We start from the raw sequence: 25,925 nt of genomic DNA, 5'->3' as shown, positions 1-25,925 counted from the left end.
GAAGTAACTTGAGGCTTACTAATTATAAATATTTATGCTTACATCATCTGTTACTTATACATTATGTATGATTATCATTTTCCTTTCCTTTCCTGAAATGTACAGATATGAGTGCATCCTTTTGTCTGTAGAAATCCTCCCCACTATTTTCTGGAGGAAAATTCCTCCATTGTACATTGAATAAATAATTGCAGTGGGCCTCGATTTTTTGGGTTCTGTGCCTAATTCTGAAACTGGTATCAGATGTGGTATTCACAAACTTCAAGGTGTGACTAGGGACAACAAAGGATAAGTGCTGTGAGATTGATCCCACACCTCTTCCTACTACCACATAAGAGCACTATTTTGGTGTGTAATGCAATGGTCTATGGGAAAAGTCAATTTTAGCTATGGAGGTTTGTTTAATGTATGGGATCCTTCCAATCCAATTCTCAGTCATCCTTAGTCCTGTTGCAAGCTCAACTGAGCAATGACTACAGTAGAGATGTCCAGAAAGCAAGGCAGAATTTGGCTTTGGAGGAATGTGCATGACCCTTTTGTGTCGAATACACTGACTCCTGAGACTCTGAACACCCTTTCTCCTATTTTCTTAATGAATGAAGATGTCTAAGTTGGTACTATGGCGGGGAGGGAAGTATATAGGGGTGGTTAGGCAGACCTGTGATTGATTAAAGCAGAGGTCCCCAACCTTTTGAGTGCCAGGGACCGGTTCCATGGAGAGAGGTTTTTCCGCAGACTCGAGGGTGTGTAATTGCCTGCATCCTGCAGATGGGGTTTTGGTTGTTTGTGCAGACCGGTTGCTGGCATGCTGCGGCCATGGACAGGGGGTTGGGGACCCCTGGATTAAAGAGTATTTCCCAAACAGATAAAGTTGCTGTGGCCCAGAGCTGGGAATGGGCCTAGTGCCCTCACTCGTGTCTCCAGTTTGTGAAAGAAATAAGAGTGTATGAAATTGAAATAGATCTTTAAATGCTGTTCTGCCCCAGTCAGAAGAGAAACAGCTTGAGACATGAATCCAAGACCACAATAATTGACACAAGAAAGAAAAAGGGAAGGAATACCCTTCAACTATAGACAGGGGCAGAAATCATACAGATATATGTAATCTGAACAGAAATGTAGAGAATCTCCGGGAGAAAGGCAAGTGGGAAATTATAGGAGGCTCCACAGGCTGGTGTCGGGCTCTACACGCCCGACACCCGGTGAGGCCGCGGAGTGACTCACCGGGCCCCGTGACCAGCTGCCGACGTCTGCGGCCTTCCGACGAGCCGGGGAAGAGCGCAGCCGCCGGGACGGCCCAGCAGCCACCCGCCCGACACCCGGTGAGGCCGCGGAGTGACTCACCAGGCCCCGTGACCAGCTGCCGGCGTCTGCGGCACTCCGACGAGCCGGGGAAGAGCGCGGCCGCCGGGACGGCCCAGCAGCCACCCGCACTTCCCTCGATGCCCCAGCAGCCACCGGGGCCTTCCAGCAGGCCGGGAAGCAGCCATAAGATCATGCAGCTGGCCATCATCCAGCGCCGATGCAGCGGGCCGAGGAAGAGTGCCAGGGCGGCCCAGGAGGCGGCAGGGCCTACCGGCAGAACAGGGAGGGACCAAGGACGCGTACCAGCACAGCGTTCCCCTGGAAACCCGTTCCTGCAGACGGCTCGCTCCGAAGCCCTGCCGGCCTCTTTGCCTGCCAAGAGACTGCATGGCAAGCACCAACGGCGAATGGCCCAAGCAGCGCAGTTCGCGGCGGTCTGGGGACCTGAGGGGGGTGGCGAGGGTGTGCGGAGCCGAGGGAAAAAGGGGGTGGTCTGGGCTGGGGGGTGGCTTACCGGCTGCAATGGTGGTGGGACGGGGATGGGGAGGATACGTACCTGGGGGCGGGTGCCAAAGGGCAGGGGCCAAGGGGGGGCGGTGGTTAAGTAGGGTGAGGGGGTGATTAAGCAATTAAGGGCGTGGTGGTGGGTGTCGGCCTTGCCGGCTATTTAGCAGCGTTGATTGTGCTGTGGAATCAACGCTGACTTCGTCTGTCTTCGAGTGACTGTTTATGAAGGTAATAAACGTGGCTCAGGAGAACCAGCTCTCGTTCCGGACTCATTCTTTCTGGTGATTCGACAGACGGGGGCTGAGAGCTGGTTTATGAAACATCCATATGGACTGGGTGTGGTTCAATATACAAGCAATGGAAATAATAAAACTCAGTGGTCATATTGTGTATAGGAAAATTGACAAGTACCCTCGATTTATTTCATTAGAGGAGACATGGTTGCATTGAGACTTCTTTTGACATAAGACTCTAGGCACAAACTGAAAGATTTAAAAAAATCTTCACCCCTTTCGTTGATCTTCTAGCTCCATCCTACTTTCAGAGAGATGAGGGTGACCTGGCTCCAGTAAGAAGTCAAAAGACAGTGGAGTGAAAATGCAGGACTTGCAATCATGCAGGGTGCTTTCAACCATAAAGCAACAGGCAAGGGGGTCTGTTGTAGAAGGAGCTATATTCAGCTCTGACATAGCAGATAAGGTTTTGAAGAGTGTATGAGCATGGGAAGGAGGAGAGCCTCAGAGTTTCACCACTTTGTAAAAATAATCAACTAGACTACAGACAATGAAATGACAAAAACAACAATAACATGAAAAGCTAGAACAACTGAAAGCAAGTGACACTATCACAGAAGCAGCTGGACTGTTGTCTTTCAAAATCATCTGATTCACTTATTTACATAAAAATCTGGCAGAAATTTTTGAATAATTATGATAAATAATATATTTATTGTATTTCTGGAGAAAGATACTCAGAAGGGATTCCATGCCCAACATTGTCAGACTATATAGGAGACAGTGGGTGATGTGTATTTCCAGACTTGCAAAACTGATGTCACCCCTCTCAGGTACTTCAGACAGGAAATACAACCAGATAAGCTAACTATTTTATAGTAAAGCTGCATTAACAAGTCTGAAAGCACTTCCAATTCCTCCTCATCTCCCAAAGTCATGCCCATTTACCATTATGGAAAAAGAGGGGAAATTCTGGTATGACTGTAAGGAACAGCCCAACTAGCCAAAACATAAACCTAATTTGAAATAATTTAATTTAAGCAGAATCAAAATTATAAAGCAAATATAGTTAATATTGTTTTCTGAGTAGATCACAAATTTCTCCTTCTCATATTAGAAATTACAATATTGACAATTTTTGGAAGCACTTTGAAAACATACTCCTGGCTTTTGGAGATTGCATGTATTCCTGGACTACAAATTGTACAGCTCTGAGTAAAAGTGAATATATTATAGTATGTTACATATAATTTTGATATTTAACAAACTACTAATCTCACTGTACTTTTTTTTCTTGGAACAGATATTTTATACATATAGGTAGTCCTCAAGTTATCAGTGAAATGGAGCCTGACCATTCCACTTGTAACTAAAAAACTCGTTGGAATGAATCTCATACCTCAAACGAGATCACTCCCTTGCTCATTAAGACACACACGGCTCATTAAGTGAACATGAGGTATCTCAGGGTGGGGAAGACCACGAAGGGCCTAGTGATGGAACTAGGCCCCCAAGGCCTCCCTGACCCACTAAGATATCCACGGAAGCATCCCAGGCTGCAGATCCAGGCCTGGAAAGCATCCCCCGGCTTCAGTTCCGTTTTCTGTTGCAGAGAACAGAGATCTAAAGTACAATGAGATCACACAAGATCAGTAGTGTGAGATCTTGCCCCACTGATATTGTGTGACCTTGTGTTACTTTAGGCCTCCATTCTCTGCAAACGCACCAAAGGCCTGAAGTAGCCAAGAAAGCAAAGGATCTTGATCTTCACAGGGTGAGTACTGAAAGCCTACTTCCTAGGGAGACCCAGAGCGGGAGTGGGGAAGCAGGGAGTAACCAGGGTGAATGTTGCAACGCCTGTGCAATCGCTCAGAAGGGCGAATAACTGCCGTAGTGCTGCAATATTTGTAATTTTGGGACTCGCTTGTAAGCACTAGGGGATGCTTATCGCGTAACTTCGAATAAGCGTTAAATGAACGCTTATAACTTGGGGATTACCTATATCTATTTTCCTTCAAAGAATTTTTAAAAATAAAGCTAAGAAAATAAAATAATCTTACCAGATGTTGATAACAATGAGGTCCACAAGGCTTATTATCTGTTGCAGTTTCTGTATTTTTCCGTTTGTAAGTGTTAGGAGTCGCATGGAATGCTGCAGAGCATTTTGAAAGAAGTAAATAAATCTGATAAGTTTGCCTAAGAATAAGCCTACACTTATTCTTCCTCTCAGCAACATGAAACTTAATGTAATAAATCACCAATGCTCATGATAAACTATTTAACAATATTGAAATAATACAACGAGATGATTGTGAATTTCAGGTACCTCCTGAATGGCATACTGGAATGCCTCCAGTATGACTTTATTGTATGTAATTGTATGATAATTCTGTTAAATAGTTGTACTACACTGACCTATCTTTGCACAAATAATCCTTATCTACCTTATCAGAGGATAGCATTAAATGTCCATTTTTTTTACAATTATTAATTGAGAAATCAATTAAAATAGTTTGGAGGTGATATTAAGATTTCAACATCAAAACTATTATCTTTCCAGACTGGCTTTTTGGAATAGTGGTATATGTTTTCAGATTATTTCATTTCTTTCTGGAACGTATACAAAAATACAAAAATAAAGTATTCTTAAATCATAGTCTTATCAAATAATTTGTAACTAGCACATTGAAACATGATTTCATAGTAACTTTCAGGTTAGTATTACATATTGAGTAAAACTGTTACCACATGCCAAAACGCCTTGCCCCAAAACCAAAGAAGGGAAATTGATTTAAGCAAAACGACTAAATGATCACACAAATTTCATATATAGAAAAATGAAATTATTGAAAAATTACACTGATAATAGTCATTCTACTTGCTATACAGATAAAAAAACAAAGAGTATGGAAGTAAAAAAAATCACATTATTTGGACTCTCTAGTACTTATGCATGTAGCAGGAGTAAATCAACCAGAAAGAAATATTTTAATCATTTTTCCTATAATAAAAATATTTAAAATTACTTTTCACTTACGATGTAAGAAACAATCATATTTGAAACACCGTCTACAAAAAAGAGTGTGAAAAGAGTGTAGACTCTGCTCCCTCTGAACAGATTTGGCATTTGGTCCATCTATGTTTGGTGTGCACTCAGGAGGAAGAGCTCCTGGAAGTTGTTGTTCAGTAAGTTCTTTGTATCTATAGAAAAAGTAAACTATTATTTTACATGATTTAAAAATGGATTTTATGGTACTTTGAAGAAATACAAAGCGTACCATCTCAATTAAGTAAGCACACTAAATTCAGCAAGAAGCCAATTTTAAACATTATAAACTAGATAAAATCAATAGCTTTTTGGAGTACACTGCAAAAGCAAACATTCATCAACCTATGATGTTATGCTAAAAAAGGAACATGTTATCTTGATAATATGTCAGTATTGGACACTATCATTTCCTATTAATAACAGTACAGAGAACATTTATTATGCATTCCTTGGACTTACAGCCCATCAAGCATTAAAATGAGCTTCCATGGTTATTTACATTTTATAGCAACAGCAATCTCATGAGATACATTAGGTTAAAAGAGAGGGGTTTACTTTTAAATCACCCAGTGAGTTTGATGGCTAAGATTATACTTAAAGTCTTAATCTAAAACCTTAATCACTACACTAACTGGTACTTTATTTTAAAAAGAGATAGAGACCCAAACAACATATTCAAAATGTAACCATTTTCACCAAGTCAAATAGTATGCTTTTCAAACATTTGATCAATATTAATAGGTTCAGATTGGAATTCCAATCTAAGTCTACAAATTTAGCAACCTAATTTAAACAGTTTTGTTAAGTTTCATCACATCCTACAATTTACTATGAATGTACTACATCATTTCTCCAGAAATGGAGATTCTGTTTTATATAACTTAATAACATCTTACTTTTCTTTCAATTCTTCTGCTGTACCCTTATCAGGAAACATTGAAGAAATGGCTTCGAATATCTTATCAGAAGGAAACTTCCGAGGTGGATGACTCTCTTTCTCTATATAGAAGAAAGAAAAATCTGTAGATACATCTTAGATATGCATTTAAAAGGAAATGATTTTATTGCTTGAATTTTTATTGCTTTTATCTTTTGTATTGGACTTTTGTACATATGTGTGCTGCTTTAATTGAAAAGGCAAGAGGACATAAAAGGAAAGGAAAAAAGCAAGTGGCAGTAAACAGTTAAAGCGGTTAAGGCTCAGAAGAGACTAGAAAATTTTATTTAGTCATAAATTAACAGTAAGACTTCAGCTCATTGAAATATTAAATCAGACTTTTTTTAAGTAATTGGAAGAGAAGAGACTGAACAAGGACTATAGAATCTGATTATTAGAATGCTTCCATTCCAGAAGGAAATGAAGGTCTCTTTTCCATATGTGTAGCTTCAGGTTGTGGTCACTGTGTTGTTGATTGACTGCCCCTGTAGAGCTTATGTGAGCACCAATGTTTCTCCAAGTTGCAGTGAGCCACTACTGTCATTAGAGTGACTGTTGGGACTGGAACCAGGAGCATGGAGCCCTATATAGAACATGACTGACTCTTTAGCCAGATTATCTGCTGCAAGAACTGATTGCAAGAATTTGTTATGATCTTGCTGTGGCTGGCAAAAGAAAAGGTTAATGGGAAGAAGTGGAAGATGGCCACACTACTTGATCCAACAGAGAATAAGGGGATGTCAGGAATAGAGGCTGACAGCATCTTTTTACCTGGGAATCCACACAGCAACAGCATTGTTGGGCTGAGGAATCCAGCAGATAAGACTTTTGGTGTATCACAGTAATGTCAAACTCGTGACATCATGCAACTTATCGGGACAGTTTTGCCATTGGAATGGGGTGGGTGCGGTTTCTGTGTGGTGCATCCAGCCTGCAGACTGGCAGTTTGACACCCCTGGTATATCTTATAGATTTTTGGTAGCTAAGCATGAAAATAGCGTGTAAGTTAATCTATCACATTCCTGTTTTATGGGAACCTATTTTTGCAATTTCTTCTTATACATACTTTTTTACTAATTTTCACTAACATTAAAAGATGCTTTGTGCAGCTCGTGCATGTCCAGGCAAGCACCCAGGCAAGCATAACATTTGTGAAACATACAGTTTGGGCACACTTAGACATGCTTAGGCTGGATGGATGCTGTCTGGAAAGGCTACAAAAAGCAGCTGACATGCACAAATGCCACTCATTTTGATGATATCACTTTCCCATATATTTTGAAGTGATTATTTCATTGTCTTTATATATTAATTTACATAACAAGTAAGCCAGTTATAGACTTGCTGTAAGATACTGGTTACAGCAGGAATGTCTTGGAATGTCAGAACAGCTGTAATAGGTTCTGCTATATTTGTGGTAAATACAGTATAAGATAAGATAAACTTTATTGTCATTTTTTTACTGAGGGCACAATGTCACACATAAAAAATGAAATTTAGTTGCCCATTCTCAAAGTGGGACAGATACATGACACACACCTAACCATACTAAATACACATATGTATAGACACATAACCCTACATATATATAACAAATAAATATTAAATACTGCCCATCTTGAATATATAACGGAAGGAGGAAGCTTGAGAGTTCACAAGGTTAATGCTGTATGGAATGAAACTATGGCTGAATCTGGATGTTCTGCTACGGATACCACAGAGTCTCCTCCCAGAAGATAACAAGAAAAACAGGTCGTGAAGAGGATGTGTAGTGTCCCAGATAATCTTATGGACCCTGCTCAAGCAACGCTTCTGTGCTATGTCCTGGATGGAGGGGAGGGAACTGCCAATGATCTTTTTGGCCATCCTCACCACTCTCTGCACCACCTTCCTGTCTGAAGCAGTGATGCTTCCAAACCAGACTGCGATGCTGTATGACAGGATGCTCTCTCTATCGTTCCCCTGTAGAAAGTGGTTAGGACAGGGGAAGGAAGATGCACTTTTCTCCTGGGACGCAGAAAATGGAGCCGCTGCTGTGCCCGCTTCACCAGTTTCTCACTGTTGAGCGACCAAGCCAGCCTACTCGTTAGCTGCACACCCAGGAATTTGATGCTGGTAATCATATACACTTAGAGGCTCAAAGATGCAGCATGATTGGACTTGTTAAGAAAGCAAAAGACTTGCTTGTAATATTAATGATCAAGACAAGTCCTGAGTTCCTCACATTTTTTGTACAAGATATGCTGTTAATCTTAAAGCTTGGAAGTCAGTGCTGCTTACTGTCCCAATGATACGGCAAGAACAGAATGAACACATGACAGATTGTTAAGAAATCAATTAAATACCCCAATTTGCCTTCAGCAATGACATCAATGACACACAACAACAATATGCCTGTACCAAAATCACCAGAAGAATGGAGCTTAAACGAAATAGACAAAGATGCAGCAATGCACTGGCTAGGCACAGAGAGTGACAATGATCCAAATTTTAATCCTTATATGTCTGGTGAGCTTCATCTCATAACACAGTCAGAATGAAACAATCTGATCAGAGACTTAGGTCTTCCATCCTTCCAAGGTCGGTAAAATGAGGACATAGGTTGTTGGGGACAATATGCTCTGTAAATCGCTCAGAGAGTGCTGTAAAGACTATGGGGCAGTATATAAGTCAAATCATCACTCCTGCAGCTTAGAGGTTCTTTTTATCAATGTAACATTTTCATTTAAGACCAGCATGAGATGGGTAATTTCCAATTGGTAAATATCTAATCCAATTTTTATAACATGGGGAGTATGTTGCGCCATTATTCTTTAAGGTCTATAGAAATAAAATTGTATGATCTTATTTTTTTAAAAAAAATAATTCCAATCCCTCTAGGCTAGCTGAGAAGCACATTTGGGTATTTTTGTCTAACAATGAAAGTAGCCATCATATCATGACTAGAGGGCTAAAAGTATTAAAAGTTGTTGTGCACTATTGTGAAGTTCAGAAATCAAAGGTTTTATTGTTGTTTTATTTGATGGTAGTATTTCATAGTATAGCCACAGAATTTTTAGAACTTGTTGAATGATTTTAGTCATAGGACTCATCAAACTATAATGGAAGGGTGAAAAAAAGAATTTAAAATATAATTGGACGTTTCAGTCCAATTGAACAGGTCATGTTTTAATTACTTAGGGAAAAAGCTCCATTTCCATGGGTGAGAAATACCTATGTCATGGCCTTTCCTGAGATGTTTAACAATTGCAGATCAGCAAGTTGAAAAGATGGGGGGGGAGTATTCTGGATATAAAATAACTACAGATGGTTTAAATTGTGAGGTACCACTGGAATACCAAGCCAGATAATCATGTCCAGGGCTTTTTTTTTCTCATAGAACGCTCAGAACGGCGTTCTGGCACCTTTTTTTTTTTTTTTTGCAAAAAAAAACAGCTCCCTTATTGGCTTTCCTAAGCCTACTGCAGGGCTAGGCAATCTTGGCTCTTTTTTATGACTCATGGACTTCAACTCCCAGAAATCCTGAGCCAGCCATGCTGAGGGGAAGGGGAGAGGTTTCCAAGCTAAGCCATGCTGGATGAGGAATTCTGGGAGTTGAAGTCCACAAGTCATAAAAGAGCTTGCACTACAGAGGACATTAAAATTATTTACAGGATTACTTCTTTAGGAACTAAACTTTTAGAATCTGAAACAGTTAATTCAAAAAAGCCAACAGGAAAGAACCTCACATTTTTCATCTGCTTCTGTCCTTTGGAAGGTAAAATTAGATATCAAAATAATCTATTTCTTATGTTAACATCTCTGCAATGAAATCAAAGGTAACAGGAAAGAAATGAGAAACATTTTTCTCAATGTAATATGTCTAATTTAGCTGATTCTAGAAAAAAATAGTATCTTTTGTACACTCTTGAAAACTATTTTGAATCTAAACAATTCTTAAGAATGAAATATTCTTAATTTGGACTTTACTTTTACTGTTTGGACTGTTGTGTGTTTTGAAAAATAGATTATTTAGAATCTAGCTATGTTGCACTTCGGTCTTTAAATAATTAACCTAGTATATACATAACAATATATGACGTTTAAAAGATCCTTGGTGGAGCAGTGGGCTAATGCCTCCTTAAGTAACACCAGCTGCCTGCAATTAGTGCAGGTTCGCATCCCACCAGGCTCAAGGTTGACTCAGCCTTCCATCCTTCCAAGGTAGGTAAAATGAGGACCCAGATTGTTGGGGGCAATTAAGCTGACTTTGTAATAATGCCGCTTGGGGGGTGTATGAAAGCCCTAATAAGCAGGCATATACATAGAATGAAGGCTACTGCTAAGCTTGTAAGCCGCCCTGAGTCTTCAGAGAAGGGCAGGATATAAATGGAATTAAAATAAAAAAATAAAAATAAATGTTTTCCATGGTGAGCTTAACATCAATAAAATAAATTTCTGATGGTATTATCTGTATAGTAAAATTTTGGACCACCAGTGATCAAGTTACATATGTGCATAAGCGTAGTCAATAGCATATGCCTTTTTAAAAATATCAAACATGCAAAGAAACAAAAATAAGTCCAAAATATCTGTATTACATCCAGAAATGCCAACTTTGCAACCAATATCTCTTATCCATAACTATGGCACCCTAAGGATACCTGCATACATGCAAATGTTTCTCTGGGATCAGTAACACAGCAGGGATTGCTTTTTCCTTCCAGTAACATATACCTAAAACCAGTTTATTGCATTTGGCAATTATACTAAAAAAAATCTCATTGTCAACCAATATAATTCATTTAATTTGAAATCTAGTGAAAAATTGATTTAAATTATTTTATTAAAACAAATTACTGGCAATTCTTTTATAAAAAGTTGCCTCAAACAAAATGAGTTTGACATGCCTGCTCTAGATAGTTGAATGCTCCAAAATAAATTCTAGACCAAGCCTGTACATGCAGCCTACCAAGCACCCTTGGACAGAGCACAGACTTTTTTTTAAGTAATAAAATCACCACCACTGCCCTGAAAGTCATGTTGCCTAGTGCCTCTATGGCTTACCATGACCACGAGCTCCAACACTGTAGATGCTCCTCTAGTCACCAAATCATTGATTAGCCCACCAGCATTCCTTTGAAGACCACAAAGATTTTTAATTTATCCTTCTACAAGTTGCACAGATCTCTTCTAGATTTTCCTCTTGCCTTTCCGAGTTAACTCCTTGGTCTGTCATTGAGCAAGAACTGACTTTGTAGGGAAGCATATTATCATTTGATGTATATTTAACATATGTTCTACCTTTATTTACCAATTATATAATATTTGTATGCAATCCACATGATGAGGTTTGGAGAAACTTACAATAGGAAAAAATATATTTTTAAAATCACGATTAAAACATTGCCTGGCCCGCACCGCCTCCACTGCCCGCACCGCGCAGCCCCGCCATATAGAGTGGGCTATGCTGCTCCCACAGCACCAGCCACGCCAGCTCTGTCCCCAGGGGGGAGCCCGTCGCCAACACCCTTCGCACGTGTGACTGAAGCAGCGCCGCCCCCCCACCCCCCTGCCTCCTGCACCCGCCAAGATGAGAGTTCTGGCACCTTTTTTTTTTTTAAGAAAAAAAGCATTGATCATGTCCAATCTAATAAACACAAAAGCAATTTGGTGCTTTTTACCTTTTGGTTTAGTACCTAAATATCTGTAGGATTGTCTTCTCTGACCAAAATTGAAACATCATTATTTCTGTGCCATAAAAAAACTGTTGATAGTGCCTTATTTTCATGAAATGAGATGGGCTGAGGACAGGAAATATTAGGTTTTTAGTAACAGCACCTGTATCGTATACTTTAAAACTATGTTCTATGGAACCCTAGGATTCCATAAGTATTTGATGGATTTCCATGAGAGTATTTTTTTTAAAAAAAAATGCTTGGATTCAATCAATTTTCTGTTACTAGAGTTTTACCTCTTGATTAGAGCTCCAGAATTTTGTTTGAAACAACTTACGTAGCCTTGAAAAAGTATGAAGGTTTCTGCTCCAGAAAGCTAGATTAATCCCAATATCTTCATAAATGATTTAGACAAGAGAATAGATAGGGGAATCATCAAATTTTTAGACTACACCAAGCTAGCAGGTATAGCCCATTCTCCATAAGGTAAGTTTAAAATACAGAAGGATCTCTACAGACTTGAACACTGGGCCCTATATAACAAAATTCAGTGGTGAAAAAAGTAATCTTCTACATTTAGGCAAGAAAAACCAAATGCACAGGTATAAAATATGTGGTACGTGGCTCAAATGTAGTGAGCAATCACTTAAATATGAGCCAGCAGTGTGCTGCACCTTCTAAAAAAGCCAACACAGCCCTAGGCTGCATTAATAAAGGGAGAAAATCAAGATCACATGAAATGTTAGTCCCACTTTATAATGCCTTAGTAAGACATTAATTGGAATATTGCATCCAATTTTAATCGCCATGATATAAAAAAAAAGATGTTGAGATTCCAGAAAGAGTGCTGAGAAGAGCAAACAAAGATGATTAGGGGACTGGATGCTTAGACATACGAAGAACAGTTGCAGGAATTGGGTATGTTTAGTTTAATGAAAAGAAGGATTATGGGTGACATGATAGCAGTGTTCCAATATCTAAGCGTCTGCCACAAAGAAAAAGGAGTCAACCTATTCTTCAAAGCATCTGAAAGTTATAAAAATTTAGCAAATAGATAAAATATGAATAGGCAAGAAAACTTCTATATTTCTATGGTTTTAACATATTTCCTGAAAACAGATTTTTAGAGTAAGACCTCACAATAACAATATGATGGGTACACATCTTCCTTACTTAAATTCTCAACTGGAAGAAACAGAAGAGTTATTATGCATGCCCTCATATTGAAGATTTCAGGATCCCAGAAACTATTTCAGTATACTTTACTATGGATTTTATATATTACTTGTTGCATAATGTGTTAAAAACCATAGAAATAAATAGTTTGTATATCTCCTTTCCCACCAACCTTGACTATCAGGGCAATTATAGCTTACAAAATTAGGTACAATTTATAAAGAACTAGGAGTTTAATTCCCAGTAGAATTCTGAACCTCATAAAATCCATACTAATTATAACAGTTGCATGCACATGATGAGTCCCAAAAAAGATAAAACTAGGCTATACTGCCTCTTGGTGGTCAAATAATAACTAAATCCTAATAAAACAACCATAGGAATCTTGAAGAAGAGTTTGGACTAGAAGACTACCAATGTCTTTTCCAACTCTGTTATTCTGTTATAACCACATTTTTTTCAGGTTAAATAAAGTTTCTTTTAATGTTTCGCTAGTTTCTTTAGACACTTAATTTATTCTTATTAACCCATCTAAATTAGCATTGTTTTCCCCTACCTTAAACATTAGAAAAGGATGTCTTAGAATAGTACACTTTTCTTTAAAAAATTTTTATAAAAAAGTTACCAGGAAGAAGGTGTGGGTTAATAAGTAAAATTTAATTTAATTTATTAAATTAAATGAAGTTATCATTATTTTATTTAACCAGGAAGTGGGAACATGTACACACAGTAAATTTCAAGGATTACTACTAGACAAATTAAATAATTCACTATTACTGCTAATCTCCCTTTCTGCACTATTCCCATTTGTCCTTTGTTTTTGTAACAGATTTGCTATTATATTGTTCTTGTATTGGCTACTCCCCATTATTTCAGCTTGTCTTGGCTGCACACATCCATCAGAGAATATATTCAATTTGATTTCTTTCATGGAGTCATGGTGTCATCTGATGATGTTTATGTGGTTTTCTTGGCAACAATATGGATGCCTTTTCCTGAGATGTGTTTTACCAGACCAAGCTGATATATCTTGAAAAAACTACATCCAGGTATTAGACAAGCTGGCCTGGTTAGCTTTCGGAGATCAGAAATATTAATCATCAGTAATATAATAATTGAGGGACGCGGTGGCTCAGTGGGTTAGGATGCTGAGCTTGTCGATCAGAAGGTCGGCAGTTTGGCGGGTCGAATCCCAAGTGCCGCGTAACAGAGTGAGCGCCTGTTACTCGCCCCAGCTTCTGCCAACCTAGCAGTTCGAAAACACATAAAAATGCAAGTATAAAAATAGGGACCACTACGGTGGGAAGGTAACAGCGTTCCGTGCGCCTTTGGCGTCTAGTCATGCCAGCCACATGACCACGGAGACGTCCTCAGACAAGCGCTGGCTCTTCGGCTTTGAAACGGAGATGAGCACCGGCCCCTAGAGTCAGAAACGACTAGCACGCATGTGCGGGGGAACCTTTACCTTTACTATAATAATTGAAAGGTGATGCTTGTTGGCATTCAGCTTTAGATAATGTATTTCTCATGACATTACATAACTGTTTAGTCAGGCCAGCATACAAAGATCTCTAAATCTTATTAATATACCCATTCTGTTGGTCTCCACAGTTTTCTGTTTTTCATTTCTCCCATCAAGATTGTCATCATCATCCTCATCGTCATCGTCATCTTCATCATCACTGTACTGACCAAGTGCATTAACTAACTCCACGAATATTTCATCATTGATAAATCCACACTCTGAAATTTAAACATAAACAAACATTTAATGAAGCACATATTTATTACAAGTCTGAGTAAAGAAAATTAGCTTACTATGCAAAAAAAACACAATACAATTTCTTAAGCCAGAAACAAAATAAGCACTTAAATGACAGTAAGTGCCATGGAATTTACAACATGCAGATATCTAATATTTGTTCCAAATCCAAATCAGTTTATTAAAGCCATATTATTTCATTGTTTAAGTTTATTGTCAAATAAGAATTGAAAGATCTATGCAAGTTTCAAGCTTAGACAACAGCATAAAATCCTTTATTTATGAAGGAAATTTAAAGCTCATAGAAATAATAGTTATGAATATTTTTAATTCCTAATGATCTAAGATAAAAAATAAAAAAAATCATGGAAAAAGAGACAGGTACTTAAAACAGGAAAGATAGTGATGAATTTTTGAAGACAGAGAACAAAGGTTCAAGAATTTTTGTAAATTATTGTAAACACACCGCAAGAGGGAAGATTTTTTTAATTTTTTATCAAACAAAAAATTATGGACATGGAAACTGACATTATAGTGACTTGCAAAATATGTCATATGTTTCAGATTATGCCCACAGAAGACCCAAACTATATATGTTTAAAATCTAAATCATATGAATTATTAGAAGAAAAAGTAAAGGGTCTAGAAACAACTCTAGCCACTGTGAAACTCAATGAAAAAAGCAAATATCTCCAACCTAAGAAGACTACACCAAAATTAAACACAATAGGAAGCAAACAGTTTCTAAGAAAATGTCCCTGTCAGAACCCACTTCAGCCCACATCTTAAGAAAGAAGGACTCTTGGAGACAAGATTTTCCAAGCAGGAACTTTTACTAAGAAATAGGAGATAGCAGCCATAATAGACAGGATCTGAGGAATCCGCTCACAGATAGATATTTTTAAAGTATCCCCAAGCAAAACCCATCCCACAGTTCATTTGGTCAGTGCCGGATCAGCCAAGCTCCAGGTGGTAAGCCTATCGTGGGAGAGGAGAGATAACAGTCCGTTTGCAGCAGGATCATTTCCACCCCCCTCACACTTCATTCAGAGAAACAAAGCAGATTCTGGAGTTTCATTCCTCCCTTTTCCACCCCCTATCCTAGTTGCCCGTAAGATGAGAGAGAATGCCTAGTGAGAAAACAAGTTCACAGTTCATTCAGAGAAACAAACCAGATTCCGGAGAGTTTCATTCCTCCCTTTTCTACTCCGTGTCCTTGCCCATAAGATGAGAGGGAATGCCTAGTGCAGACATGTCAAACACAAGGCCCGGGGGCCGGATGCGGCCCACGAAGTGGTTTCATGTGGCCCGCGAAGCCATCCTGGAAACAGTGAGGGAACGGCCCCCACTGCCTTAGCCCTGGCCCAGGCCAGCCGGGAGCCAATGTACAATTTTGTGGTGGTCATCTATGCTGAAATACATTCAGTCTTAGATCCACAAGGCCATCTGGAAACAGTGAGGGACTGGCCCATGCTACGTTGGCACTGCCCCCTGGGCGCACGCTGGGGAGGTATCACCCTTTGTGAGGAATTAAGAAATGCACCATCACCTGGAAGTGGCCAGCATATGACCCTGCCTACTTTGGCCAGGCTACGGCCTGGGCAGCATTGCGCTTCTCTTCAGATTCGTGCCACCCGGCTCAGCCTCACAGCACTGTCAGAAAAGTGCCCCACTGCCTGCTAAAACCGGGCAAGCTGGGGGCTGTGTAGCATTGTGCAGGTAACATCGACTCTCATGCTGCTCATGGCATCCCCTCCCCCAGAGCCCACCAAGCCGGATATGTGAAGTAGACGAGGGCCATGTGCTGGCCACTTCCAGGCGATCATGCATTTCTTCGTTCTTCACGAAGGATGACACTTCCCCAGCTGCATTTCTTGCCTGTTTTTCTCCCTCCCTCATCTCAAATATTTTCCTACCACTCTGTTCTTGGAAGGAAGGAAGGAAGGAAGGAGGGAGGGAGGGAGGGAGGGAGGGAGGGAGGGAGGGAAGTCCTGCCTTAGTCCTGCCCTGCTGCCCTTTCACCATCCCCTTGCCCCCTCCTCCTGGCCTATCCTGGGGGTCTCCCATCCTATTGCTAAGGAAGCTTTGGATACAAAGCCAGGTCTCCTCACATGGAGAGGGAGTGGGCCTCCCTCTTTACTTTTCCCTCATACCTATCATGAGCAATCTGGCTAAGGAGAACAAGCACAGCAGCAGCAGCAGCCTTGAGGAGGAGGTAAGTGCAGCTGGGTGCCCCCTTGGGGAAGTGGGGCTGAGCTTAGTGCCATGGGTGCTTGATGGCTGGGCTGGACATTTGACCTCCACACCACTGTCCAACCCCCCCAAGGCCTAAGAGGAACACTGAGGCTCCTCCAGTGGACCATGCCTTGGCACTTGCCCCGGTCCCATCTTCTTCTGCCAGAGACCCTCAGATCTGTGCCACTCCTGCCCTTGATGCAAATGATGTAGAGCTGGCCATGCCCACCCAGTAGGCCATGCCCACCCTGGCCACACCCACTCGGCCCATCAAGGGCAACTGCAATGCTGATGTGGCCCTCAATGAAATTGAGTTTGACTCCCCTGGCCTAGTGAGAAAGCAATTGATTATATTGTGATGCATAGCAGGCAGGCGGAATAAACAAAGGTTACATTTAAGGGAGGAAGTGAAAGGCATAAAGCTCCATGCCTGTTTCCTCTCCCCTTGGGAATGGTAGAATCCAGGGGGAAATGAGATTTGGGGTTAGCACAGAGAAGATACTTAGAAATGAAATATAAATGGATTCTAACGTCCTGCCCCCCTTTAAAAATAGGAGACATCCACCTGTAGAGGAAGCAAAAATATACATGTTAGCCTGGTTTGTTAGGATATTTTGTATGAAACCTCTTTAGCAACTTAGGTGCTCTGATGTAACGTTTGAGGAGCCACTCATTTTGTGAGGAGGGAAGGTGTTTCCAGGCTACTAGGTATTGAGTTGCACCATGATACTTCCTAGAATCTAAGATTTCTTTTATCTCAAAGTGTTGTTCTCCTTCAACAATGATTGGAGGTGGTGGTGGTGAGGAGTTTTGGTCGTAAGGATGACTGTTGTTTTGTTTTCAGCAAGCTGCAGTGAAAAATTGGGTGTATTTGCCTGAGGTTTTTGGGTAGTTCTAATTCTACTCTTACTGGGTTTATGATTCTTTTAATTGGAAAAGGTCCTATATATTTTGGTCCATGTTTATTACAGGGCTGTAGGGATTTTAGATATTTTGTAGATAAATATACCATCTCTCCTACCCTGAATGGTGTGGATTCCACTCTCTTTTTGTATGCCTGTGCTTTGTATGCTTGCCTAGGTTCGTCTAAAGCTTTCCGAATGATTACCCAGGTTTTTAGCAATTATGCAATCCATTCTTTCAGTGATGGGATTTCCGGTTTGGTTGGGATTAGTTCTGGCACAGAGTTGAAACTTTGACCGGTGGAGTGGACTGCGTTCTTGTAAGCAACTTCTGTGAAGGGGAGTAGGTCCGTTCAATTTCTTTGCTGGAAATTAATAAAGCATCTTAAATATTGCTCAAGTACTGAGTTCCCGTGTTCCGATTAGCTGTTCCCATGAGGATGATGACTAGATGTCATTCTCTCAGTAGTACCTAAGAGGAATAAAAATTCCTTCCAAAACTTTGACGTAAATTGCACTCCCCTATCAGATACGATGCGTTGGGTTGCTCAATACAGTCTGTATATATACTGCACTAATAGTTTCGCTAAGGTTTTTGCTGTGGGAATCTTTTGGCAAATAACCGCCAAGATGACAGTGTTCCCATTGCTTTCTGGTATTCCACTATAAAATCCATGGCTATTTCTTTCCAGGGGACTGAGGGTTTTGCCACTGGTTGTAACAGTCTGGGTGACTTCCACTGCAGCCTCTTAGCCGTTGCACATGTTTGGCAACAGGCAATGTAGCTTTCTATGTCCTTTTTCATGGATGGCCACCAAAATTGCCTTTTAATTAAAGTTTTTACAAACCCCAAATGTCCTGCTGATTTTGTATCATGGCACAGCTGCATGAAATTGATCCTCTGGGTGGCAGGTATATATAACTTCTCCCCCACCCAGGGTAGCCCGTATTTGATTGTGCACACGTCTATTTTTCTGGAACTATTCATCTGTTTCCAAAGACCTTTGGACTTCGATTCCAGTTTGGCTATCCAGCTGCAGCTTTATTTTAGCTTGGGCCCTGGTGGTTACTGGCACTGCCAGTTGTTGTTCAGGCATAAGAGGTTTAGAGTCAGTGACTCATGTGCTGTTATATTGGGGCTTGTGAGACAGTGCATCCGCCAGGAAATTCTTTCCTCCCCGTAAGTGTTTAAGTGTGAAACGTAATCGGTGACAATGTTCAGACCAGCGGCTTGCTTAGTAGTGAGTTTCCTGGGTGTTTTTAGTGCTTCCAAATTTTTGTGGTCTGTCCAGACCTGGAAAGGGATTTTATTTCCTTCGAGAAAATGACACCACGTAAGTAATGACCACCTCACAGCGTATGCCTCCTTTTCCCACACAGCCCAACGTTGTTCTGTCTCCGTGGGTTTCCTGGATGTATATGCACACAGTTGCGGTGCCCCATCATTTTCCTGTAATAATACAGGTCCCACTGCCATATTGCTTGCGTCTGCCTGTATTACAAAAGTTTATCAGGGTCCGGGTGTCTCAGTACGGGTTCAGCAGAAAAGTCTCTCTAGCCTCTCAAATGCTGCTTGACATTCCATTCTCCACTTCAGGGGCTGGCTGGGTTTCACTGCCCCGCCCCCATTTTCAACAAGTTTGTGACAGGCAGGGCTATTTGGGTGAATAAAGGGATGAATTGGAAATAGAAGTTTTCAAAACCAGGAAAATTTGCAATTGCTTCCTTGTGCGGGGTAGTGCCCATTCTAATAATGCGCTGATTTTCTCAGGGTCCATTTCGATGCCTTGAGAGGATATGCGATACCCCAGGTAGTCTATTCTTTCCCAGTGGAATTCACATTTTGATAATTTTGCATATAGGTGGATGGCCTACAATTTTTTCAGAACTGCTCTGACTAGATTAATGTGCTCCTCTTTCGTCTCAGTGAAGATAAGGATGTCATCTAAGTAAACCAGGACCCCCTTAAATAGGTGCTCTCTTAGCACTTCATTGACTAATTGCAAAAAACTGCAGGGGGGGGCCTTGCAGTCCAAATGGCAGAAGTTTGAACTGATAGCAACCTATTGGACAATTGAATGCGCTCTTCCATTCGTCCCTTGATCCTAACATGGTATTATGCTTCTCTTAGGACTAGTCTGGTAAAAATCCTTCCTTTCGATAAGTGGGATAGCATATTCCTCATGAGGGGTAGGGATACAGATTACTTTCACTAATTACATTCAGGGCGCAGTAATCTACACACAAATGCATAGTGCCGTCCTTCTTCTCCCTAAATAGGACCGGAGCGGCCACTTTGGGTTTGGCAGGCTCAATAAATCCCCTAAGTTTTTATTTGTGAATCTTTCCATCTCTGCCATCACTTTAGGGCTCAGTACAGCCCTAAAGTACAGCCTGGGTTTCGGGAGTTTTGCCCCGGGTTTGAATTCTATAGCACAGTCTGTGGGTCAATGAGGAGGGAGCTCATTTGCCCATTCCTCACTGAAAACTTCAGCAAAGTCCCAGGATTTCTCCAGTATTTCTGGTAACCCTGTCTCTTCTCCCACTGATGCTATCTCTGCTCCTCGATTTGGGGTTTTAAGTTCACACGCTCCCCCTCTGGGAAGTTGAGTTCTGCTGTCCTCCAATTTACCCAGGGGTTCCATTTAACCATTCCATTTAACCATTCCAGCCCTAAAATCATTGGGCATTCCATGCCTGGGGTCACTATAAACATATTTATTTATTTATTTATTTATTTATTTAGTTAGTTAGTTAGTTAGTTAGTTAGTTAGTTAGTTAGTTTGTTTGTTTGTTTGATTTATATCCCGCCCTATCTCCCAAGGGACTCAGGGCGGCTAACAACAACAAACTTAAAGGTCTCTGTACAGTAAATTAAAAATAAAATTTGAAATAAATTAGAGTTAGAATAGAGTTAGAATTGTAAATATAATTAAAATCCCTGTCAGTCTAGGTCAGCCAGGTAGAAAGGAGTGTTTTGAGGCCGCGGCGAAAGGACTGGAGATCTTGGGCCATCTGAAGCTCAGGGGGGAGCTGGTTCCACAGGGCTGGCGCTCCCACAGAGAAGGCTCTTCCCCTGGGGGTCGCAAGCCGACATTGTCTAGCTGACCGTACCCTGAGGAGGCCTTCTCTGTGTAAGCGTACTGGGCGATGGGAATTCGTTCCTGGCAGCAGATGGTCCTGCGAGTATCCCGGGCCTAAGCCATGTAGGGCTTTAAAGGTAAGAACCAGCACCTTAAATCTCACCCGGAGGGCAACCGGTAGCCAATGCAGCTCACGCAGGAGGGGTGTAATATGGGAGTATCGGGGTGCTCCCATCACTACCTGTGCAGCTGCGCACTGCACCAGTTGAAGCCTCTGGGTGGTCTTCAAGGGCAGCCCCATGTAGAGAGCATTACAGTAGTCTATACGGGAGGTAACGAGTGCGTGGGTGACTGTACGTAGGGCATCTCGGTCTAGAAAGGGGCGCAACTGGTGTACCAGGCGAATCTGGGCAAATGCCCCCCTAGCCACGACTCCGATATGATCTTCAAAACTGAGTCGTGAATCCAGGAGGATGCCCAGATCCCCTGCTGTGCACCCATCTAACTGTCCAAAGGAGATTGGTTGCTTTAGTCTCCTCACCGGAATGCCCAAATTCCCCACTAGCATCGGGATAATGAGGCAGGAGGTGCAGCCAGAGTCTATTAAGGCTTTCACTTTGACAGCTTCGGGCATGGAGGGAGCTAATATAGTCATTGTCTCGAGGATGAGTGGAATGGATCCACTTACCAGGATTTCGCCCTCCGAGCTGTCCTCCCAGGTGTCCACCCCCCCTGACGTGTAGGCCGGAGTTCCCTCCCATTCCTTGGCAAAAGTTAGGAACTCTACAGCCTCTATCCCCCTCATGGCAGGCTCTTTTAGTTTCCCTAATTTCCTGGCCAGTGATGGGTCTGATTTGCGCTGAGGGGCTTTTGAGCCGCATTCTGCGAAGTGGTGGCCCTCTTTCCTGCATTTGAAACAGCCCGTTGATTTCTTAGCCATAGTCAGTGCTTTCATTGGCTCACGCATCTGTTCGGGAGGCGGGAGACCCCTTGGTTTCCCTTGGCGGTGCCTCTTCAGTAGGTCTACCTCCGCCTCCTCTGCCAGGATGTACAGTCATCGAGGTGGTGTGGGTGGCAGGCAAGCATCATACAGGTTGTAGTTTAGCCCGTCTTTCAAATGGATAAGGAGGATATCTTCCAGCCAGTTCAGCTTGTTGACAATGGCCCAGAATTCTTGTGTATATTCAGCCACCGGCCATCTGCCCTGCCTCACCGTTTTGATTCTCTCACGGGTCTTACAAGCAACCAGGGGGTCCTCAAATCGCCTTCTCAAGGAACCAGTTGAAATTGTTGAGTTCTGGGGTGTCGGAGTCATGCAGGTTCACCACACAGTCTGCAGAGGTTCATCCAGGGCGGATTACACAATGCAGATGTGGGCTTTGTCATTGGGGATGTCCCGTCCATATTCTTCCATATAACTGAGGACTTGAGTTAGGAAAAACCCCAAGTGCGGCAGCTCATCCCTGAATTTCATTTCCAGAGGCGGGAGCCTTTGAATGGATCGGTGTCTTCACTGCTGGTGGTATTGCCCCCCATATTGATCACCACCTGCGGGTCAGCGGGGGATTGGTGCTGCTGAGGTGGTAGCTCTGGGCTCATCAGACAGATTCTGGTTTCCCCCCCCCCCACACACACACACTGTCTCTCCATCTGCAGCTCCAGGCACTGGTGCGGCTGCAGGACTCAGGTTTTTCCTCCCTTACGAGAGCCAAGGGTTTTTTTCATCAACTCAATAGCTTTCTCTAGGATCCAGTCTTAGTGTGGTGCCTAACTCCCGTCCTCCCCGCTGACGTGCAGGGAATTCTCCATCTCTTGCTTCCATTTGGGTTGGTGGCTGCCCCATCTCAGGGTCACTTTCCTCGATGCCTTTTCCCACTCGCTTTTCCTTCCAACGTCCATTGACCACTGTGGTTTGTGGTCGCGCATCTCCATCACCTCTTCCCTGGAGGAATATGACGCTTCAGCTCCTGATGGTGGGATTTCAGTCTGGGGGAAAGTTCCCTTCCCATGGGGTTTCCCTCCTTCCCTGCCTTGTCGCTAGACATTGTATTTTTGGCAAAGTCCCCCTGTAAGCTTCTTCCTTCCAGGTTGACTCTTAATGCAGATCCTGTCTAATGTCAGAACCCACTTCAGCCCACATGTTAAAAAAGAAGGACTCTTGGAGACAAGATTTTCCAAGCAGGAACTTTTACTAATAGGAGATAGCAGGCATAATAGACAGGATCTGAGGAATCCCCTCACAGCTAGATATTTTTAAAGTGTCCCCAAGCAAAACCCATCCCACAGTTCATTCGGTCAGTGCCGGATCAGCCAAGCTCCAGGTGGTAAGCCTATCGTGGGAGAGGAGAGATAACAGTCCGTTTGCAGCAGGATCATTTCCACCCCCCTCACACTTCATTCAGAGAAACAAAGCAGATTCTGGAGTTTCATTCCTCCCTTTTCCACCCCCTATCCTAGTTGCCCGTAAGATGAGAGAGAATGCCTAGTGAGAAAACAATTGATTATATTGTGATGGATAGCAGGCAGGCGGAATAAACAAAGGTTAAATTTAAGGGAGGAAGTGAAAGCCATAAAGCTCCATGCCTGTTCCCTCTCCCCCTTGGGAATGGCAGAATCCAGGGGGAGATAAGATTTGGGGTTAGCTCAGAGGAGATAGTTAGAAATGAAATATAAATGGATTCTGACAGTCCCTCTATATCAGGGGTCAGCAACCTGAAACAGTGAAAGCCACTCGGAACCGGTTCCCTCACAAAAGGAAAAACTGGGAGCCGTAAAAACTGTGTGCGCATGTGCGTACATGCACGTGTGCGCAGAACAGGGTTTGACTGAAGAGTGGAGCCAAGGCAAGATATGCACCTATCCTGCCCCCTCCACTCTCATTCACTCACATTTAGTTTGGAAAAGCTTCTCTCTCACTCTCATTCACTCAAAAGGCCAGCCGTGGCGCCTCCATTGACTTCTATGTGGACGCTTGGCAATGAAGGGGCCGATTGAAACAGCTCCCGGTAGTGCTGCTACTGCTAAATTTTCCACTTGCTGCTTGGTTCCGATGAAACCAGAAAACCTCTGGATGCCCCTGCTGGGGGTGGAGGAGGCTGCCCGGGTTCGGCCATAGCGGAAGCTGACAGTAGCAGTGGAGGTGGCAGTGAGAGAGACGCTGGAGGTCTGCCACATCTCCATCAGCCTCCGCCTCCCCCACAGAAACAAATTCCTGGGCCGGCCCCCATGGCAGCAGCGGGACCCAAGGGCTGAGGAATCATTCCGGCGATGGCTGCTGCTGTTGGGGTGGCCTAGTGCACTCGCTGAGAGATGCTGGAGGTGCTCCAGGCCAGCATGGTAGCCGCTGTGCTCTCTGTCTTTGGCCCAAAGGAAGAGGGGACACACACACACACACACACACACACACACACACACAGAGAGAGAGAGAGAGAGAGAGAGAGAGAGAGAGAGAGAGAACTCCCTCTCCCCAGCACGCCGCATCTGACCAACCCACTCAACTTTCCAGCAGTCCTCCTGTCTCTTCCTCTGCTGCCGCCATGTGCAGTCCGAAGAAGAAAAGAGGTTTGTGGGCAGTCCCAGAAACAGCTTGTGGGAAGTCCCACAAACCAAAGAACTTCAACCAATCAATTCAAGCTTCGCAAGGTGTTTTTTTTCCATGAGAAGTTTGAATTGATTGGTTGAACTTTTTTAGTCCCACTTTTTTTTTGGACTGCACATGGCAGAGGACTAGGAGCCGCAGGAGATGGCTGAAAGAGCCGGATGCGGCTCCGGAGCCGCGGGTTGCAGACCTGTGCTCTATATGAACAAAAAGAAGACAACCGATACATCCAAATCGAATACAACAGGAAACAAACAGCTTCTGTAATAAACTAAACCTACATATATACCTAAAGAACAAGGCATGTGAAAACATGTCACTCTTAGAAGAAAACAACGAAGAGCAAAACTCCTACTATTTACCCTAGACCACTAGAATGAAGCCCATCTGGAACTGAACCATCACTTTCATAGCTTCCCCCTGGAAGAAAATATGTAGACACCTATAAAACAGCAGTCACCAATTCTTTCAAAAAAGAAGACACAAACCCAGCATTCCTGGGAGAGGAAGAATAGTATGCCAGACTTCTCTAGGAAAAAAAAGGTGAATATTGCTGATAGGGCATTCAATTCTTTGGGGAACAGCAGGATGGATTTAACTCATGATTTAAATCACTAGTAAAAAGGCTTGATTTAAATCAACTCAATTTAAATCATAATTTTTAAAGAGCAACCGTCATCTCTGTCCTGCAGCGTTTCCTACTGCTGTTGACTCACAGACTGTCCCATTCACTTTAATGCCGAGGTGTCAAACTGCCAGCCTGTGGGCCGGATGCCTTATAGGAAAACCACGCCCACCCACCCTATTGTCAGCAATGGCACAAAAGTCACGATACGTCATGACACGTCACGTGATGTTGCAAGTTTGACATCCCTATTTTAATGTGATGGCTGGTGATGACAAACCTAGCAGACAACTTTGTCACCAAAAAATAGAGAAGGGAATTAGGGGATTAGCCATATTGGATTTAATTCTCACTAACAGAGATGAATAATAAATAAAATAATAAATAAAATAAACAGCCTTGGTGGAGCAGTGGGCTAATGCCTCCTTACGTAACACCAGCTGCCTGCAATTAGTGCAGGTTCGCATCCCACCAGGCTCAAGGTTGACTCAGCCTTCCATCCTTCCGAGGTAGGTAAAATGAGGACCCAGATTGTTGGGGGCAATTAAGCTGACTTTGTAATAATGCCAGTTGGGGTGTGTGTGAAAGCCCTAATAAGCAGGCATATACATAGAATGAAGGCTACTGCTAAGCTTGTAAGCCGCCCTGAGTCTTCAGAGAAGGGCGGGATATAAATGGAATTAAAATAAAATAAAAAATAAAAAAATAAAATGATAGAAAGTGTCGAAGCCACAGGAACCTTGGGAAGAAGTGATCATGCAATATTGGAATTCAACATTATGGAAGCACAAGCAAAAGAATACAGTCAAACTAGGGTCTTGGACTTTAAGAGAGCTAATTTCAATAAACTTAGAGA

General features: G+C 42.3%; 1 protein-coding gene across 3 annotated transcripts in view; it reads right to left on the bottom strand.

Annotated features, from left to right (window-relative positions):
• Nucleotides 1-25,925, bottom strand: part of EZH2 (enhancer of zeste 2 polycomb repressive complex 2 subunit) — a 107,688-nt gene that overhangs the window by 29,589 nt on the left and 52,174 nt on the right. For all 3 annotated transcript variants that reach the window (XM_083378289.1, XM_083378291.1, XM_083378290.1), the window contains exons 6-9: nt 14,455-14,607; nt 5,991-6,093; nt 5,083-5,246; nt 4,106-4,197 (exon numbers count right to left, since the gene is read on the bottom strand). In XM_083378289.1, coding sequence (XP_083234415.1) covers nt 4,106-4,197; nt 5,083-5,246; nt 5,991-6,093; nt 14,455-14,607 — 512 coding nt within the window. The remainder of the gene's footprint in view (nt 1-4,105; nt 4,198-5,082; nt 5,247-5,990; nt 6,094-14,454; nt 14,608-25,925) is intronic.

The sequence above is a fragment of the Vipera ursinii genome (genome assembly GCF_947247035.1).
Source record: "Vipera ursinii genome assembly, chromosome: Z".
Lineage (NCBI taxonomy): Eukaryota > Metazoa > Chordata > Lepidosauria > Squamata > Viperidae > Vipera > Vipera ursinii.
This window is presented reverse-complemented; position numbering and strand designations above follow the sequence as displayed.